The sequence below is a fragment of the Cornus florida genome, unplaced genomic scaffold, assembly GCF_030987335.1.
Source record: "Cornus florida cultivar Cherokee Brave unplaced genomic scaffold, ASM3098733v1 CherokeeBrave_3.0.0_Hap2_Chr08, whole genome shotgun sequence".
Lineage (NCBI taxonomy): Eukaryota > Viridiplantae > Streptophyta > Magnoliopsida > Cornales > Cornaceae > Cornus > Cornus florida.
Genome location: NW_026775578.1, coordinates 4592129 through 4611264, shown reverse-complemented (window position 1 = coordinate 4611264; position 19136 = coordinate 4592129). Strand labels below are relative to the sequence as shown.

General features: G+C 36.5%; 2 protein-coding genes across 6 annotated transcripts; both read right to left on the bottom strand.

The window, feature by feature from the left end:
• Positions 1 to 1874: 1874 nt before the first annotated feature.
• LOC132269013 (putative pentatricopeptide repeat-containing protein At1g12700, mitochondrial) lies at positions 1875 to 8789 on the bottom strand. 5 transcript variants are annotated; one of them, XM_059769994.1, is made up of 4 exons: positions 6101 to 6498; positions 5109 to 5291; positions 3766 to 4014; positions 1875 to 2314 (listed from the first exon to the last, which is right to left on the bottom strand). In XM_059769994.1, the coding sequence occupies exons 2-4, from the start codon at positions 5211 to 5213 to the stop codon at positions 2300 to 2302; spliced, it is 369 nt and encodes a 122-aa protein (XP_059625977.1). In that variant the 5' UTR covers positions 5214 to 5291; positions 6101 to 6498; the 3' UTR covers positions 1875 to 2299. The 5 variants fall into 5 exon arrangements, with proteins under 5 accessions (XP_059625977.1, XP_059625976.1, XP_059625973.1 ...); XM_059769993.1 differs by adding an exon at positions 5552 to 5612 and having other exon boundaries at positions 1875 to 5291; positions 6101 to 8789; XM_059769990.1 differs by having other exon boundaries at positions 3766 to 5291; positions 6101 to 8789.
• Positions 8790 to 16904: 8115 nt separating this feature from the next.
• Positions 16905 to 18160, bottom strand: LOC132269012 (histone H1-like). Its single transcript, XM_059769987.1, has 2 exons — positions 17859 to 18160; positions 16905 to 17742 (listed from the first exon to the last, which is right to left on the bottom strand). Exons 1-2 carry the CDS (start codon positions 18042 to 18044, stop codon positions 17116 to 17118), a joined length of 813 nt encoding a protein of 270 aa, XP_059625970.1. The 5' UTR covers positions 18045 to 18160; the 3' UTR covers positions 16905 to 17115.
• Between the last annotated feature and the right edge of the window lie 976 nt (positions 18161 to 19136).

The window sequence follows — 19136 nt, the reverse complement described above, 5'->3', positions numbered from 1 at the left end:
TCCTTCTTACATGTTTTATTACTGGATTTGCCCCAGCTTTCATGAGTTCTAATCCACAATAAGTCAACGAAAATAAAAATAAAAAAATAAAAAGGAAAAATTTCACCTAGTCCTACTTTTCAAGACAAATAAATCCTAAAAAAAAAATTATAGAATAAAGAAGTCCAATACTGCATAAATATTTCCAATTAAGTTCTAAATTAAGTAGAATTCCTATTTTACCCTTTCCATATCTCTCAACCCCTTTCTCCCTTAAGCAATCGGTACGTCAAGCTTGCGAACCCAGAGCCAAATAGAGACGTCCAAGCAATCTGCCCCCACTACCTCGAGCCATCTTTGCAAAACGCGACGGTGAGCTCCATTACAACTTCACATTTTTACATATTGATTCGCCAATAAAGACAATCTGTAGTTGTTTCCAAACCCAACCCTACGACCTCGCCCACCAAAGTCAATTCGTTCCTCCACAAACACACTGTAGATTGCCGCCGGAATCAATGGATGCCTTGGTCACCGGAATCCATAAAGCCCCATAGTTGAATATATGTTTTGAATTTAGCTTTTGTCCTTTTTAAGCGGCTATGAAATAAACATCTGTTACTATAGCATAGAGGAGGAAAGGGGCTACTGAATCAAACTGGGTTCGCAAGCTTGAACTAGTTAAATGTGTGTGTTTTCCTTTTTAAGCGGCCATGAAATAAACATCTGTTTGATATTTATGTATTACTTTTCTTAAAACCTTTTTATGTTGCTATAGCAAAGGGGCTAGTGGGCTACTGAATCAAACTAGTTCAAAAAGATTTTTAATTGCAAATGTAAAAACAGCAAAACATCATAGCGTAGAGGAGGAAAGGGGCTACTGAATCAAACTGGGTTCGCAAGCGTGCGTCGGGAGAAAGGGGTTGAAAAGGTAAAATGAAAAGGGTAACATAGAAATTTTATTTAGTTTAGAACTCAATTGGAAATATTTATATGAAGTATGATTTTTTTGTCCTATAAATTCTTTTTTAGGACTTCTATGTTTTTGGAATTGAAACGGAGGAGTGAATACTCTTTCTTTTGCACTATATCAACCATATATGGGTTTGAGGCCTAAACAAAGCTTCAATACGAATCAACTCTATGGTTTTTATGTAAAATCCTTTTTTTGTACTTTTTTATGTGTAAAAAATAAAAAATTGAAATGTATCAAGACATAGGACCTTTTAAGAACAATCAATCTTTTTTCAAATGGGGATCTAGAAAAAAGAAATAATTAATTCTGAAGTACATTATATAATAGTAATAAATAATAATAAAACCTTAAAGTTGTCCTACTTTTGGTAAATATAATAGGCATTTTTCAAATGCACATTACATTCTACATGAACCTTTGCAAATGATACATATGTGCGCATATATAATATTTTTTAATCAACACATATATATTTTTTTTAATGCGTAATCATTATAATGCCACTTGTGCATTTGATATTGGTCAAACCAATTAAACCAAAATTTGAACTTAATTAAATATTTAATATACAAAGATCTAGTTAAAAAAACAAACAAACAAACCACAAATAGAAAGGATAAATTATCACAAATTCATATCATGTTTTGCCAACTTTTTGATGGTGAGATAAAGGGCAAAAAGAATATTAAGGGCCGAATATACCCAAGTGAACTAAAATCAGTTTTGACCATGTATAATTTAGGCTTAATATGTTAATAAAATATGTATGGATATTTTTGTGTCGGTATGTTGTACCATGCAAATTTTATTAAAATATGTTAATAAAATTGATGAGCTAACCAAAGAACTATAAGTCACTGATCTTCATATGGCTGGCTTGTATGGTCAACCTCTAATTCTAGAGTTAGAGGAATTGGTAGAGAGGAGAAAATAATAATAATAATTGATTTTTTCAACCGCAAATTATTCCAAATAAGTCATGTACCGTTCCTAATACATGACTCTAAACTCTAAAGTTTGCCCAAATAAGTTACCTCCTTGGGTAGCTTCTCATTATGTCACTTTCGGTGCGCCATGGCAATACAAGTGACTGATCACCTTGCTGCCTTCAATTTTTGCTATCCAACAAAATCCATCCACTTCCAACAGAATCAGCATACTGTTCACTTTTCAAATGGCAGCATTTGCCCCTTGAATCATCACATCACTTCCGTTTATAACTAATGGAGTTTTTAACATCTCACACCATTTTATGTCGTTTCTACAATTGTGGTCACGCGGAAGCTCCAGACAAATGCCCCATGGTTGGGATAAATACATACCACTACCAATTGCTGTTGGGCTTCATGTCTTGTTTACCTACAGCAAACTCACATAATACACCACACTTAATAATATATCAGCAGTCAGTTCACTCATTGCCTGTTTTTCCTACAGCATTTGAACTACATGGCATGGTTAGATTCCAACATAAAGTACAAAACCATAAGGTAAGAGATCAATAGTGAGATTACACCAAATTTGTAGAGATTGGTTGTACTACTATATGCAATTCTAGCTGATGCAAATGCAATTTGAGTATGACAGATAGAGCAGCTCAAAGGCCGATAAAAGTGCAACATGCAGTAGTTTTGAGATCAGAATCTTGTGTTTTTTTCATTTTTAAATGGTCGGGGATGGGATCTAACTATGAAACCCGACCCAGTTTCAGGACGGGTATGGGAAACTCTCTGATCAAATGTGGCAGGGTAGGGTTTAGGTCAACCTGTCCCAAACCCACCCCATTGCCATCCCTAGGTCTCTGCAAATCTTTTGTAGTTTAGTTTTCTTTTTTCTTTTATTTTTTGTTAAAAAGAAAATATATATATATATATACACACACACACTATAGGGAGTTATTTGCAAATGTGTGATATAGTCTAGCAGAACATTTTGCATTTGCCCCAGAAATAATATCAACATTAGATTTACTAAATTTCCAATTTCATCCAGTTGTGGGCTTTCTCAACTATTTATACATAGATAATAATTCTCAAATCATAAATCTTTTAATACAAGTATATCAACACAACCTACTGTCAGTTTTGGTGTGTAAGACTGTAAACTGCTTTAGACACATAAATACTGGAAGTACTTGCATAATTGTGCCACCAGGAAAAGGGGAAAGGGGAAAGAAGGGAGTGGGGAAGGGCAGATTACTAATTGAACATGTAACACGCTGCCTTGTGAAACAGGATGGTCTCCCCCAAGGCAGTCCATATAAAAGCATATATATATATATTTTTTTATCAGGTAAGTACTCACACACACATTTCCCACGCCCCTCTTTTTTTGAGGGTAGGGAAGTTATACCATTGGGCGTGTAAAACCTTTACCAAATAAATAGTTTAAAGAACCTTTTTTGGTACGGTATAATTTTGAAAAATCATACCTTGGCCTCAAGCTCACACCCACCTGGGAATTTGTAAAGGACAGTCTTATTTAGCATAAAATAGGTAATGAAATTAGGTCATCATTTCACTAGTAAAAATCAAAATGACAACTCAATCAACTGTGACGTGAAAAATAATTTAGTAACTTTCCACTGTTGATTAATATTTGGATTTCCATTACTCATTTTAGCATTTGGACTAGGTAAGATAGAAAAATGAAGTACTTATATCATTTTTAATAAATAAATAAAATGAGGAAAAAAAAAAAAAAAGTGAGTTATCAAGAGGGAAAAAAAGTTTAGTGCACCCATCCCATTGGGAAATATTCCCTTCTTACACTATCTACAGCAAAAAATAAAGATAAGCAAAGAATATCACCTTTGTTGTGGCTGTACTCATGTTAACACCCATAAACACACCTCTTCCATAAGCAGGAGGACACTGATGAGGCTGCTTGTCCATAGGAGGCAAGTCTGCTGGTGGATAGTCAAATAGACGTGGAGGCTGCATGTATTGAGGATCAGGCGCAAAACCAGATCCACCACCAGTGTTCATCGAAAAACCTTGGGAAGAGGGGCCCCAAGATTGGGGTGGGGGCATGGTCTGATTAACATTTGCCGTTTGCATCTGACCAAAATAATTTACAAGCATTATAGATAAAACTAAAAAGCACATGACCGAGGTAAGTGAAACTTCATGTAATCCAGCTTTTCTTTTTTCTTTTCGGTTTGAGGCAAGGAGGGTGGGTTAACATTTCAACAACCCGCCTAAGATTGCCTAGCTCAACTTAAGCTTAGAACTCAAGCCCGATTCTGAATGAAACAACACACAGCCCCAAAAGCCAAATTGGTACTTCACATTACTACATTAAGTTTTGATATTGTGTTTATCAAATATTATTTGCCCCAAGGGAGTAGGGCAAACAACCATTTTAGTAATTTGCCAATATGTTACACCAATATAAGTAGTAAGTCATTCAAAATAAATGATGGGAGACTTATTTTCCCCCATCTTTTGTGCATTAGCACCTTGTATGCTTGACCCATTTTCCAGTATACACCAAGCCCGCCATTCATCAGTAATCATTAAGAAGAGCGGGAAAGTATTGTAAAAGTACAATAATGGCATATTAACCTCTCATTCATATGCACCCATCTAGTTAGCACTCTTAATAGCCTACAATGTTCTAAGAATATATGAGGAGCAAACTTATTTACATCTCAAATACTGCAATGACACTGCGAACAACTAAAAATTTCCTAAGATGGTTTGCAATCAGTTCAACTGTTTTATGCACACCTGCAGGCTCCCTTGTATCTCAACAGTGCTGTCATCTGGCGGAGGAAAGGGTGGCAGGTTTTCTGAAGTAATGAGGACCATATACTTTACTCAGATACCATGAAATAATAAGTTGGATATTGAAAACACCTAATTGCAGCAAGAGCTAAAATGAGTTTCAATGATTATAAATGCTCCTTTCACACATATAACTCTAGCAGCAAAAGATGAGAAAACAAACTATAAATATTTGGACAGGTAAAAGGAATGTATGGGATGAAGTAAATATAAACAAGGAAAATTCACAACCAGAAGAAAAAGACAACATTAAGGAATAGAAACAACAAGGACAAAAGAAAGACATCTCATAGCAGATAAATGCTTATTTTGTAAATACAAACAAGATTCAAATGATACTGGATGGAATTGAACTGATAAACTACCTGCTCCAAGAACACGAATTGTACAAGTAGAAGTTTCTTAAATAGATTTTGTACAAACCATCCCACCAGCACCAGATGGAGTATGAGCTGGATCACTGTCCCCATTAATAATGCTATTACGAACCCTCAGCAAACCATCCAAGGCATGAGGAATATGAACATCTGGCTCTTCCTTTGCAGAATCTAATAATAAAAAGAGAAAAAAAAATCCCAAAAAGTATTGTCAGCAAACTAATTTCCGTATTCAAATGCTAACCTAACCAGGACTGTTGTACTAAATGGCAAAGAAATCATGCAGTATATATTCCGCTGCTTTGGATGCATAAAGATTAAAAGTCAATTTACTAAAATTAAATAAATAAACAAACAAGAACATTGCAAATAAAAAAGGAAGAGCACGAAACAGTGAACAGCCAAAAATTCAAACTCAACTTTTATTCAACCTTTTTTGTCCTTTCAACCAAGCTAAAAAGGCTTCCAGGAAGTTTTCTCAAGTCCCAAATCCTGAAATACGGTAAAATTCAATGGTCTATTTGCAGGCAGAAACCAACACACTTATCAAAACCATGATTTATGCCCCCAACTCAATACAGCAATAGCCTAGTGAGTTGCATGTGCGTACATGAGTGCTATGTGAGAGACAAAGAAAGATACACAGTGGCTGAGAAAGATTGTGGATATCATAATAGATGATGATAGGAGATAAATGATAACTTATTGTCATTGAAGCCAAAGAACACAAACTCATCTTTTCTAGGCTGCCTCCGAGTAAGATTACAAGGAAGGTACACAACAGGGAAACAAAGAGTCAGAGAGACATACAAAAATGCTGCCATGAGATATAAAATTGCATTTTACTGTAAATGATTCTCTACTAACATTCACCAAGGAACAAATTGAAAGTAATTAACTAGGAAAAAAAAATGAAAGTAATTTACATTCAAAATAATATTGCAAATGATTCTACATTTAGGATAAATAAAAAGTATTACCTGCAAGGTACTGGGAGGGAAAGACCTGTCAAACCTAACTTTGTATCTGTTTATCACCCTTGTTTGATAAACCATTTGTTTTTACCGCTTTCTCAGTTCATGAGAGCAAGAGGAAATATTCGACACGTACTGTGTTCCATGCCCATGTTTCTGAACAAACATCTTGATTCATGGAGTTTCACATTACATTGCAGATGTATAACTAGTCATCTCAAAAGATTGCCCATATCAGAACATCGTTAGATTGACCCATCAAGGTATTCTTCAAAATTAAATATGATTTCCTTTGGGACTTTGGTAATGCACTTTCATGCTGCCATACTTCTGGTATGACCTTAATCCAGAAATTCTTTCAAATTAGGGTCGTTAACGAAAGCCCATGTTAGTGACTGCGTTAAACATGTCATCTGTCTTTTGGCCCCTCAGCAGGAAATGTCGGAAGCATATTCAAATATTCATGGTATTTTTCATCCTTTGACAGTAAGTCCACTACTATGGAGACTGTGGATGTATCTGGTGTGACTTCTCTCTCTACCATTTTTTGAAGAAGTTCTACCACTTTTGGTGCCTCATTATTCTCACAAAAACAACGCATAAGAGTATTAAATGTGACTATGTTTGGAGCACAACCCTTGTCTTCCATTTCCAGAAACAAATCATTTGCCTTTTCCAACTGCCCTTGTTTACAAAGTCCATTAATTATGATGGAATATGTTACAACAGTTGGCACCAAACTTTTTTGAGACAATCTGCTAAATAGCTCCATGGCAATATCAAGCTTTCCTGCTTTGCACAACCCATCAATAATGCAGTTAAAGATTATAATGCTCGGTTCAAACCCTCTACTATCAAGCGTCTGAAACAATTCCATTGCCTCCACAAGGCAGCCATTCTTGCAAAGCCCATCCAAGAATATATTATATGTAGATGAATTTGGTATCATGTGTTGGACTTGCATTTTAGCAAAAAGCTCTCGTGCGTTCCTAACATTACCTTGCTGAAAAAGACCAGCTAATAAAGTGTTGCAAGTAATAATGGTAGGTCTGATTCCCTTACTAAGCATTTCCCTGTAGAGCCCCATTGCTTCCCCTGTCCTCCAACTCTTGCAATACCCATTGATCAACACATTGTAACTAATAACATCAAGCCCATGGCTCTTAGTCTCCATCACAACAAACAACTCCCTGGCGTCATCAACTCTACCCTCCAAACAGAACCCATCCATCAAAGTGTTATATGTAAAAGTATCGGGCTCCTCACCTCTCTGAATCATTAAGTCTAACAACCTTTGTGCTTCTTGGATCTTCCCCTCCTTACAAAGTGCACCTATCAACACATTAAACGTTATTACATTAGGACGAATGCCTTGATCCAACATCTCATTGAAGAAACTTTTGGCCTCTTCCCACTTATCTGCATAACACAAACCATGAATTAGGGAGCTAAAAACAACTACATCTGACGAAATTCCCCTATCCTTCATCTCCAAGAAGAGTTGTTTAGCCCTATCTATCAACCCATCTTTACAAAGACCATCAATAATGGTACTATAGCAAACTAAATTCGGTTCATACTTGAAACGGAGACCACCATTCCCATTCAACATTTCGTCATGCAACTGAAGTGCAAAGCTTGTGTTGCCCGATTGACACAATCCTTTAATCAAAGTCCCATACGTAATTATATTGGGTCGACAACCCAATCCCACCATTTTCTTCAACAACCCAACCGCCTCACCAATCTCACCCTCCATACAGAACCCCTTCATCAGTGATGTATAAGTTACAGTATTCGGGGCATAACCCCTCTTCAGAATTCCACCCAAAACCCCGAAACCAAAACCAACCCGACTCAAATTGCAATAACAATTAAGCAAAATGTTGAGCGTAATGAAATTAGGCAATACACCGACTGATATGATTTGATTATATAACAACAAGACATGGTGATGGTTCTTGATTTTGGCAACTGCAGCTAACAATAGATTGAAGGATGAAGTAGGAGGAATGGGTTGCATGAGAAGCATCTGATCAAAGAAGCTTAATGCATCGTTGAGATTGATGTTGCCTGATTTACAGTTTGATTTTAAGAAATTGTCAAGAGGGAGATCTGGGTTGGAAAGTGAGGCATTGAATTTTGTGTTCGTTAGTTTGATATCGGAGTTATTAGTGTGTCTTAGTGGTGGGTATGAAAGCTTACCTCTTGGAGTGCTTCTTGCTAAAAGAGAAGCGCAAGTTCTGAAAACCATCTGTACAGTAACGACGACTCTGAGAGGGAAAGACTGTGTCTCGATATTTATTTGTAGGGGTTTTTTTTTTTTTCGTGTAAATATTTTTTGGGGGCAATAAAATCCTATCAATGTCTAAAATGAATAATGAAATTCATAAATTCTCTTTTTCTATACTTTTTTTCTCTTTTTAAATTTAAGTTTTTTTAAATCATTTTTAATAAATCCTAAAGGCGGGTAAATTTTTTTTTTTCCTGGACAAAAAATCATGAGAGGGTGTGTCTACATTTGAATAAACTTCTTAAAAAGATTAAATAAAATAAAAGTCATAAAGTCTCTTTGAATTAATGCAACCTAATACCCATATAATCCTGGTTGATTTAATGACTTCTTCATATAACCCAATGACCAGTTTGACACTACCTAGTTAAGCTGCTAAACCAAGCATGGTGTTACGCGCCGCAACCAAGAAGTTACGCCACGCAAACGTTATGCAGACGCCCAACAGACGATGACATCATTTTCAACTGTCTCACTCTACATCATTTTTCTCAGAAATTTATATCACTTATCCAAGCATGCTAGACCTCGCCATCTTTCACCATAGCTCTTAATGGAGAGTTTCAGGGATACTTCAAAGGGAAAAGAGGATTGAGGCAAGGGGACCCCCTTTCCCCCTTTTTCTTTGTCATTGCAATGGATGCCCTCTCTTCCATTATCAAGAATTATGTGGACAGGGTTCACACCTTCAAGTACCATTGGAGATGCAAGGATCCAAAGATCACACACCTGTCATATGCTGATAACTTGTTCCTGTTTTGTCATGGGGACATTTCTTCAGTCTCAGTTCTTAAATGTGCCCTTGACCATTTCTATTGCATGTCAGGTCTTGAGGTAAATTTGAATAAAAGCTCAGTTTTTCTCTCTCGAGTTGAGGCTCACACCCAGGAAGCCATTATCTCATTACTGGGTATTGAACAAGCTGACCTCCGAGTGAAATACTTAGGAGTGCCACTGATTACAACATGCCTAAAAGCCTCACATTACAACTTGCTTATCAACAAAATCACCCAAAGAATCTCCCACTGGACTTCAAGGTCTCTCTCATATGCAGGCAGGTTACAATTAATCAAAGTTGTTTTGGTATCAACACAATTATATTGGAGCAATATTTTCATCTTACCAAAAGGAGTCATTGAAGAGCTCAACAGAGTCTTTAGATCCTTTCTTTGGTTTAGGGTTAAGATGAAAGCTTCCAGTTCTAAGGTTGCCTGGCACAAGGTTTGCAAACCTAAAAAAGCTGGAGTGCTTGGCATTCCAAACTTAGAGCAGGCAAACAAAGCAGGAATCATGAGGCACATTTGGGATATACAATGTGGAAACATGGATAGAATTTGGATTAGATGGTGCAACTCTCACTCTATCAAATCCAAAAACTTGTGGTCACTAAAAATTCCACACAATTGCTCATGGAGCTGGAGGAAACTACTGCAATTAAGGCATCCAACTAGGCTCTTAATCAAGCACAAGGTTGGTAATGGAACTGGCACATCATTTTGGTTGGACAATTGGGCTCCAGGAGGTCCACTTTGCACTAGGTTTGCATCTTATGTTCTCACTGCAGCTGGCATAAATGAAACCGCCACTCTTGACTCATTCATTGACAGAAACAACACATGGTCATTCCCACAGTCACTCGCAACTCTTATCCCAGAGCTACTGCATATTCAACCTCCATGTCCAGCTAACACTGATAAGAAGATTTGGACTGCCTCTCCTACTGGACGCTACAGCTTCAAGCATACAACAGCTCACTTAGCAGGGCATCTTGATAAAGTTCCTTGGTTTAATTTGGTATGGAGTTCCCCTATCATACCTCGGATGAAATTCAACTTGTGGTTGGCAGTCCAATCTAGATTGCCAACACTTGACTGCAAATCCATGAGCAAATTCCAAAACCTGTGTCCACTCTGCTCTAATGCAATGGAATCACATAACCACTTGTTTTTCACCTGCTCATTCATCTCGCCAATTTGGAGGTTCATCAAGGACAAGGGTCATTTCTCAACAGTGATCTCTAACTGGAGTATGTTGGTGCAGCTGGTAAGCTTCATGTGGAAGTCCAATTCTCCACAAAATCTAGTTAAAAAAATATGTCTCTCTTCAATTGTCTATCACACTTGGGAAGAACGCAATAGTAGAATCTTCAAGAAGGGAAGATACTCACAAAGAACTCTTATAGCCAAAATCACTTACTCCATCACCTCAATTATGAGAATAGGAATTCTAAAGGATTGCACAGCTTCGAGATCAATCCTCTTAGAATGGGATCTTCCTCCGTCGTGCTGCAGACCACCTCCTCGACCTCCTGATAGCTAGACATAGCTGTTACTTCAGCTACAAACGCTTACCGGAAAAGTTTCTAGTGTTCTCATTGCTATGGTTTCAATACAGCTAGTATGAGTCATTTTGTTATCGAAATGGGCCTATGCCTTGTTTCCCCTTTGGGGCTGTCTTATCCTATGTATTTGGGCTTCGGCCTCAAACCTTGTAAATTTTTTTTATATCAATGTCAGTTGCTTTATTTTCTAAAAAAAAACTTTCTGGAATTCTTTAGATTAATGTGGAGTTATCTAATCTTTTCTAGACTTGTCTAGAGTTGTATAGAATTCTCTAGACTTGTCTTGTACATTGTAAATAGTTCTAGAATTGTATAGATATATCTTTGGAGGATCCTAGATACATATTTTAGGCCAAACATTTGTACATATCTAGAATGTTCTTGTAAGGACCAAAAGCCTATAAATAGGAGGTGAGAGTTCATTTACTCATCACCAAGCAACCTAAGTTGTAATCTCCTCTCAAGTAATACAAGTGTTCATACATTCCCAAACTCTATTGTTCACTTGCCTAAATCTCTTCCTACATACCTAAGTAAGCAAAGCACTTGTCTAGCCTTAGTCTTCACTAAGCTAACACACTCGGGTAGGCTGACTTAGGCTTAAAATGATCTAAGGCCACACGGGAGCTTGGAAAGGTCCAAGTCCGTGACATTGGGCTTAGGCCCTCATGCATGACTCCGACTAATAGCCCAACCCGAGTAAGCATTCATTTTTTTTTTCTTTCAAATATTTATTTATTATTTATCTAATTTTGTCTCATCAATTGAACAAACTCTTCTAATTATTTTTTTCCCCTTAGAGCACGTATATCGGCCTCACAATACACACACTATTCAAGTTAGGAATGATTTGAAAACGTACGACTATTCAAGTCAGGAGTGATTTGAAAACGCATGATGATAATTCAAATTTTTTTAGAAAAAATATGTAATAAAAAATCGACTGAAAAAAACGGAAATGTAAAATTTCAAATACAAATACGTACGTATATAATACGTTACATGGATTAAAAATTCAGGATTAAAAATTCACTATTATATACATTTTTTATTTTATTATGTATAATATCCTCATAAAGACATTAAAAGAAAATGCAACAAATAATAAAATAAATAATAAAATGTTAGAAATAATAAAATAAATTTTCATTTTATACAAATTGACACTATCACAATAACCATGAAATAAATAAACTAATTAAATATAATTAATCAATATTATCATCATAAATTCATCACAAATACTAAAAAAATATAAATAATTCAAATAATCAACTAAGTTTATCTAAAAATAAATAAATAAATCATCCCTTTTTCAAATCTTTTCTTGATAAACCTCTCTCTCTCTCTCTCTATATAATTAGTACATAAGCATAATTAATTACAATTAAATTAGATTAGAATATCACATAATACATTAACAAGCTTAAATCTTAGAAGTGTTTTCCATTCATTTTATCACTAAAAAGTCAATAAACTTCCAAAAACAAAATAAATATCTCCCATTACAAACAAAATTTAGAATATATATATATATTCCATTACTTAATTGAAGACCATCCATTTGGAGTTCTAAATTCAATTTATTTAGTAAAAAAAAAAAATGTATTTTAGAAAAATATAGAATTAGAATTTTACTGATGGTGCTAAATGCATTGAATTTGGTATATAAATATTTTTGATAAAAATAGGAAAGCAAAATAGTGGGGATATGGGATATTAAAAAAAAAAGTGTAGGGACTGACTAGTATCAAAATGTTTGAAATCATTTTATTTGGAAGTGACGATAAAATTAACGTATTTTACAGTATCTTTGAAACCTAAACGGCCAAATGAGAGTACTTTTTAAAAAATCGTCATATGCAAAGGTAAGGTAAAAAAACTATTTATAATACACAAATGGTACTATAATTTTTTTTTTTTTTTTTCCTCCCTTAAAATCAACGGATAATGATATAAAATCAGTAAAAAATTAGCAACAACAATATTCTAAAAACGCGGCCTTCAAGTTAGGGCTTAATCAATGTGAAGCAATGGAACTATCATCGCGGATCTTTGACTTCATTTCATAAGAAACTATCATTGTAGTCTCAACAACTCCTGTCATTTCCTCCCCACCCGAGGTAGTCTCAACGACTTCTGTTATTTCCTCCCCACCCGAGAGTTAGTCTACTTCTCCAATCTTTAGTTTGCTTATAATGGTAAAACAATCTTAAAATTCTTCGCTTGAATCTTGCCCATACCGTTATAAACTTCAAAAATATGTCAGCACTTTCGGACCAGTTGGAAGGGAGAGAATGAGGAAGAGGAAAAGGGAAGGGCTGGAAGGCCTTTCTTTGTTCGGTAGGGAAGAAAAAGAAGATGGAAGTGAGGAAGCCAGGCATACAACAGTATCCCCTCCTCCCAAAAGTGGGAGGAAAGGAAGGAGGCCAGTCATATAATTTTGCCCTTCCATAAAGTCTTTTCTTTATTATGGAACATTGTAATGACCAAATCATGCAATACCTCTTTTATTTTTCTCAGGGATACCTCTTTTACATCTTCCTACCTTCTCTTCAAAATTTTCATCATGGTACAAAAAAGACCACTGTTTCTAGGCCTCATTACCGCACTGATTATCTCTACCCCTCCTGCTGTATTCCAGAAAACAGATTTATCCGTGAAAAGCAAATAGCATTAGCTGGACATCTCTTAATCTGCAAGAAAATTAAGTAAAAACCACACTCAAGCCTTAGCGACAAATAGCTTGGGTAATGAATATAGAAAATAAAAGAAATTAATGAAAAAGAACATGCGGAATGGGATTTATAGGGTGAAAAAAGATAACTAGAAGATCAATTAACAGTTATCTAAATTTTCCACAAAAGTATAGGTTTCAAATCCACAAGATAGAATTTCAACTTAATTCAGCTCATTGAGTACCCCCAATGCGATCTAGCCCAAATGACCAAAAAAACTAACTAAATACTCAACTCTAAGTTGGAGTCCGTGGTCGAACATTTTCTAATCCAAATTTCTACGGTAGGAAAATAATAAGCTTCCAAATCTAAAAGCTACTACTCCCTAGCAAACCATATTATACTACTCCCTAGCAATCCATGTGAAAAATATAAGATAAATTTCAACTTCACAGAAAATGTTTACAGTTGGGGCCCTTCTGTTTCATGTTTCAAGTTTCAACTTCTAGATAATGAGAACTCGGATGGAGAAACAAAATGATTCTTGTACTGCCAAACTAATTTTGTAGAATCCTCGAGCTCGCCTAGTTTTGTTCATGTATGGAATAATCACCAGCTAATGTATAATTGGATTATGAACCAAGCTTTGGCGCTTGTTGGAAACTGATCAAGGTTGGTCCGGTAAGAGAGAGAATCAAAACTGAGAAAAGCCTAGGCTTCACCTCTCATACAAAACTATAATCCAGGTTGTTCCAGTAGAAAATCATAACTGATTATAGACAAGAACAAACTATCTAGAAGGAGAAGAATCAAACCTTTTAGTTTCTATATTACATGAAATCTTTACAGTAGGTGAATTGCCTCACAGAACACTAGGACATGGGTAAGGGATATGTGTAACACACTTTTGATTGAAATGCAACTACAAAGCATATCCAATAATCCAATACTATTATTCTACCATTGCTTCAAAATGAGTGAACATCCTATATTGAACACTCCGTTACATAGAAACGGTATTGTACTCTAAAATAAAATAAAAATATTAAATAATAACACTATTTGTAATAGGGAATTTGGCATATCTAACACATGGATACAAACCTACTCCCTACGCTCGTAATCAATACTACAAGACATGCATTTCAAATTGGTTACGAGGCATTCCCATTAGATGGAGATTTAACAAGGTAGCAAGCATGCTAAAAAGGAAGAAGAAAAATGGGAAAAACGCTGCTTTTCTTAACCATGTATTGATGTGAAGTGGATCAATCACGCCAATAGATTTAAGACCACACCATTAAAGGGATTTGCAAGTTAATCCCACTGATGAACTCACAATCACTATATTGTGACCAGCAAAACATATGCCTCACAAGCAAGCCCATCTCCAACAAGTTTATCTTATCTAGAACACGCACCTATTATCAAATTTATCTCTGCCTCTTTTTACAGGCTTATTGCCTATCACTTTTTTCCACTTTTATGGTCTTCAATAGAATTTTATATTGCAGTTCTCCCGCTGTACAATCTCTCTCTCAACAACAAGTCCCCAATTTTATTATTACCGTAATCTACACGAATCTGCAAAGATCTCGCAGCCTTCTACACAGGCATTTACATGATATTGTGATGATCTCTCCTCAAATAAGTCTTGTTAACCTTTTCCTTAGTTCTTTGACACGTACATAGCATAATTTTATTTTGGAGAATTGCAAGGGAAGTCAGACTGAGAATTAATTCAATTTCCTCTTAAAATCCATTTCTTTTTACTTCTACTGGAATATGATGACCAAAGTCCTTTTCCGTTGAGACCGCAGACCGCAGTTTCAATGGCTCCCAAATTTCCTGTCCAAGTCCTCGACAAAATTACAAGATCCTCTTCCCATGTAAGCTTTCCTATGAGGATCTCTTACTACTTCTTCTCATCCATCTTTTAGACAAAAACCATTGTCCTTCGCGACACAACATGCACTGCTTGATTAAAAAAGCAAGTCTCATGGAGACTCTATAACTTGATAGACAAACATGTCAGATCCCTCTATACAATTGTCAAAATATAACTGGTAACTACAATCCAAGGATCTACCAAGTGACCTCCTCTTAAGATCTACACATCACGTCATGTATTGAAAAGAAAAATACGTAACTCTTGGATTGCGTATACACTTTGTGATATAGCAACACTATATAAGACCAAACCCACAAGTAGTCACACTACCCAAGAGTGAATTGCATCATGATGGAGGGCTTTCACAACACTCAATTACAGTGAGGCTTGCCGGAGATGTTCACCATCTTGGTACCATCCAAGTGTCTCACTGGACCGCAATAGCCAAGGGTGGTATGACTACGTGAGACCGCCACATTATTGTGAGCATCACAGCACTCTAACCCATGAACAATAGGTAAACCTCCATTCCAAAACTGAAAGAGAATTCAAAATTAGCTAAGGCCCTAGGGTGAAACCCCATTAACTCTATGCTACTTCTTAGATCCAAATCAACCCCTGCCAAGTGCCAATGTTATAACCTCAATGAGTCTACTGTGAGTCTGTGACCTAATAACCTTCAATACAACCACTCTCTTTTAGAAGTAAGCCACAACTTCCGATAACCTAGCCCACTAAAAACCTCAACCAGATTACGTATAATACAATTATATCTTACCCATCAACAGGAAACCCATATTAAAGGATGATTCCAACAAGTATCCGATGATATAGCAAATAAAGAATCCATATATAGCCACTCTCATTGGAGTGCTGCCACCAATCTATCATATAATTCATCTATGAGGCACAATATAAATCCATATGAAAAGAAGAATTCAAGTCACCATTTAAAACACAATACCTATTGAGCCCCAAAACTTAATCTAAACCGAAGAAGCAGTCAATGACAAATGAAATTTTTAAATAGCGACCGTATTAGCAGCTCTCATTGGTGTGCTACCACAGCTAGAACACATATATGATGATGAAGGTAATCCTTATTATTGAAACAGAAAACTAATAATGAAATAAAATGTAAGTTGTGGGTTATTGAAACTATCAATGTACAAGAAGTTAATACCACCAATCGATCATAATTCATCTTCAATGCACATAATAAATCCATATAAAAAATTATCAAGTCACCATTTTAACAGCACAAACTATATGGATTTGAATTCTCAAAATGAATCTACACAGAAGCAGCAGTCACTGACTCACCTCTCTAGCATTAGTACTTTGTCCCCCAATTGGTATGATTCAGAAATTCTCCTCTGGCTTCTCCTTCACAGTCAGTAAAGGCATAATTAATTCAGACCAACCAATTCATAATACAAGCATTTCAAAAAGGAATTATTTGTTTACCTCTCATTAACCAAGTGTGTAGCCATATCTCCTTTCTGAACACAAACCAATGGAAAATAGATCCAACAAAATTTTGAAGTGCTCACCAAGGATGATAAAGGAGAGATGCATCTTTGATACAACATAAGCGCAAACACATCTAATTCTAATTCACCTCAGATAGATTAAACTGATTAAAACATTTACCACTGTTTCAAATCCCTTGAAAGAAAGAGAAATGTGGGGAGGAAGAGAGAGAAAAATTACAGAAAATTAGAAAACAAACAAAAGACAAGCAAAAATCCGATGCTATTACTTTGATCAGCATACAGCCAAATTTACAGTACTACCCTACAGAAAACTCTCTCAACCTCACTTCTTTCCCTTCTTTGCCGCTGCCTTCTTGGTCGGAGACTTCACTGTCTTCAGCTTGGCCACTGCCTTCTTAGCCGGAGTTCTCTTTGGTGCCGGCTTGGGAGCTGCGACTTTCTTCCCCGGAGTTGTTCTAGTCGATGTCCTTGAGGCCTTAGCCGGAGGCTCCTTAGTCTTTGGCTTCGTAGCAGCTTTAGTCTTCTTCACAGTAGCCTTGGGCTTCGGGGCAGCTTTAGGCTTTGCAGCAGTCTTCGGCTTGGTCTCAGCGGCTTTGGGCTTCGCAGCCGGCTTGGCCTTAACAGCCGGTTTTGGCTTCGCAGCGGCTTTAGGTTTCGCCGGTGCTTTCTTTCCCTTTGCGGGTTTGGCAGTCTTCGGCTTCACCGTAGCAACCGGTTTCTTCTTCGCAGGAGCAGTAGCCGCTGGCTTTGGTGCAGCAGACGATGGAAGCTTAAACGAGCCCTTGACCTTCACAAGCTTACCGGAAGCCACAAACTTCTTCAAATTGTGCAGCAACAGCTTCTTGAAGTTCGCCGGAAGTGACTTCTGCTTTTCCTCAATGAACTTTGTGATCGCGTACTGGCTCGATCCACTCTTCTCTTTCAAGGTCACGATCGCCTCTGTAATCATCTGTAAAATAATCAATCAAGAGAGATCAGATCATCAGATCCAAAAATTAAAACAACGAATTAAAACTTCAAAGGCCAATAAGACAAATCGACGGTAACGCATAATGTTTACAGTACCTCAATGTATGGAGGATGCGAAGGAGGGTTTCTAGGTTTCTTTGGGGCGGCTGGCTTCTTAGCTTTTGGCTCCTTCGCTTTCTTCGACTTTCCGGTTTTCGCCTCTGGTACTTCCTCCGCCGCCGGCTCAGTCACCTCAGGTTCAGGTGCGCAGTCGACCGCCACAACCGGTTCTTCTGTGGCCATCTGATAATAAGCGAAATTGAATCGCACTAACTAGGGTTAGGGTTTGGTGTTGGACAGAGAATGAAACTGAGAGAGAGAGCAAATGTATCTACTGGTATTTCCGTTGGAGTCGATGACGGAAATGAACGATTTAAATAGTGAGCGTATTCGAGGTCATATTCCAAAACTGGGCTTTGATTGGTTGAAAACTGAGCAGGAGGATCGCTCCAAATGGAAAATTTTAAATGTAAACCACCCGATTAAAGAGTTATCGACGGTTGGGAACGCTGGAGTGTTGAGACTTGGATGTTGTTCTAAGAAAGTGGGCTTTGTAGGTGACTTTAGGTGTGTTTTTAAGCTCAATTGATTTGGGCATAACTTGAGCTACAAAGGATGGATTTCGATGAAATTTTGACGTCCCTCTAGGGTTTTCTATTAGCTTTCTAATGAGTATTTACATGGGTCATAAAGGTAAGTAATTTTGGACAAATTTGGATTTGAAGCTACAATGGTCAGAATGAGGGTTTACTTGGAGTTTGTTGAGGTTTCAACACATTTTATTAAAATGCTTGTTAAAAAAACCAAATTTTGGCAACGGATTAGATAATAGATTAGTAAACGAATCTATCGGATCAAGAATCGTGAAAATCCGACCAAATTTGAGTGCAAAATTATTGGTTCCAATGTCACTAAAGATGAACACATTCAACAAGGGTCACAACATTTTGCATCGGATTATATAATAGATTAGTAAAACCCTAATTTTTGCATTGAATTATATAATAGATTAGTAAACGAATCTATCGGATCAAGAATCGCAAAAATCCGACCAAATTTGAATGCAAAATGATTGGTTCCAATGTCACTAAACATGAACACATTCAACAAGGGTGCAAAATGTGTCACAACATTTTGCATGGGATTATATAATAGGTTAGTAAAACCCCAATTTTGGCATCGGATTATATAATAGATTAATAAACGAATCTATCAGATCAAGAATTGCAAAAATTCAACCAAATTTAAATGCAAAATTATTGGTTCCAATGTCACTAAGGATGAACACATTCAACAAGGTGCAAAATGTGTCACAGCATTTTGTGATATGTATCC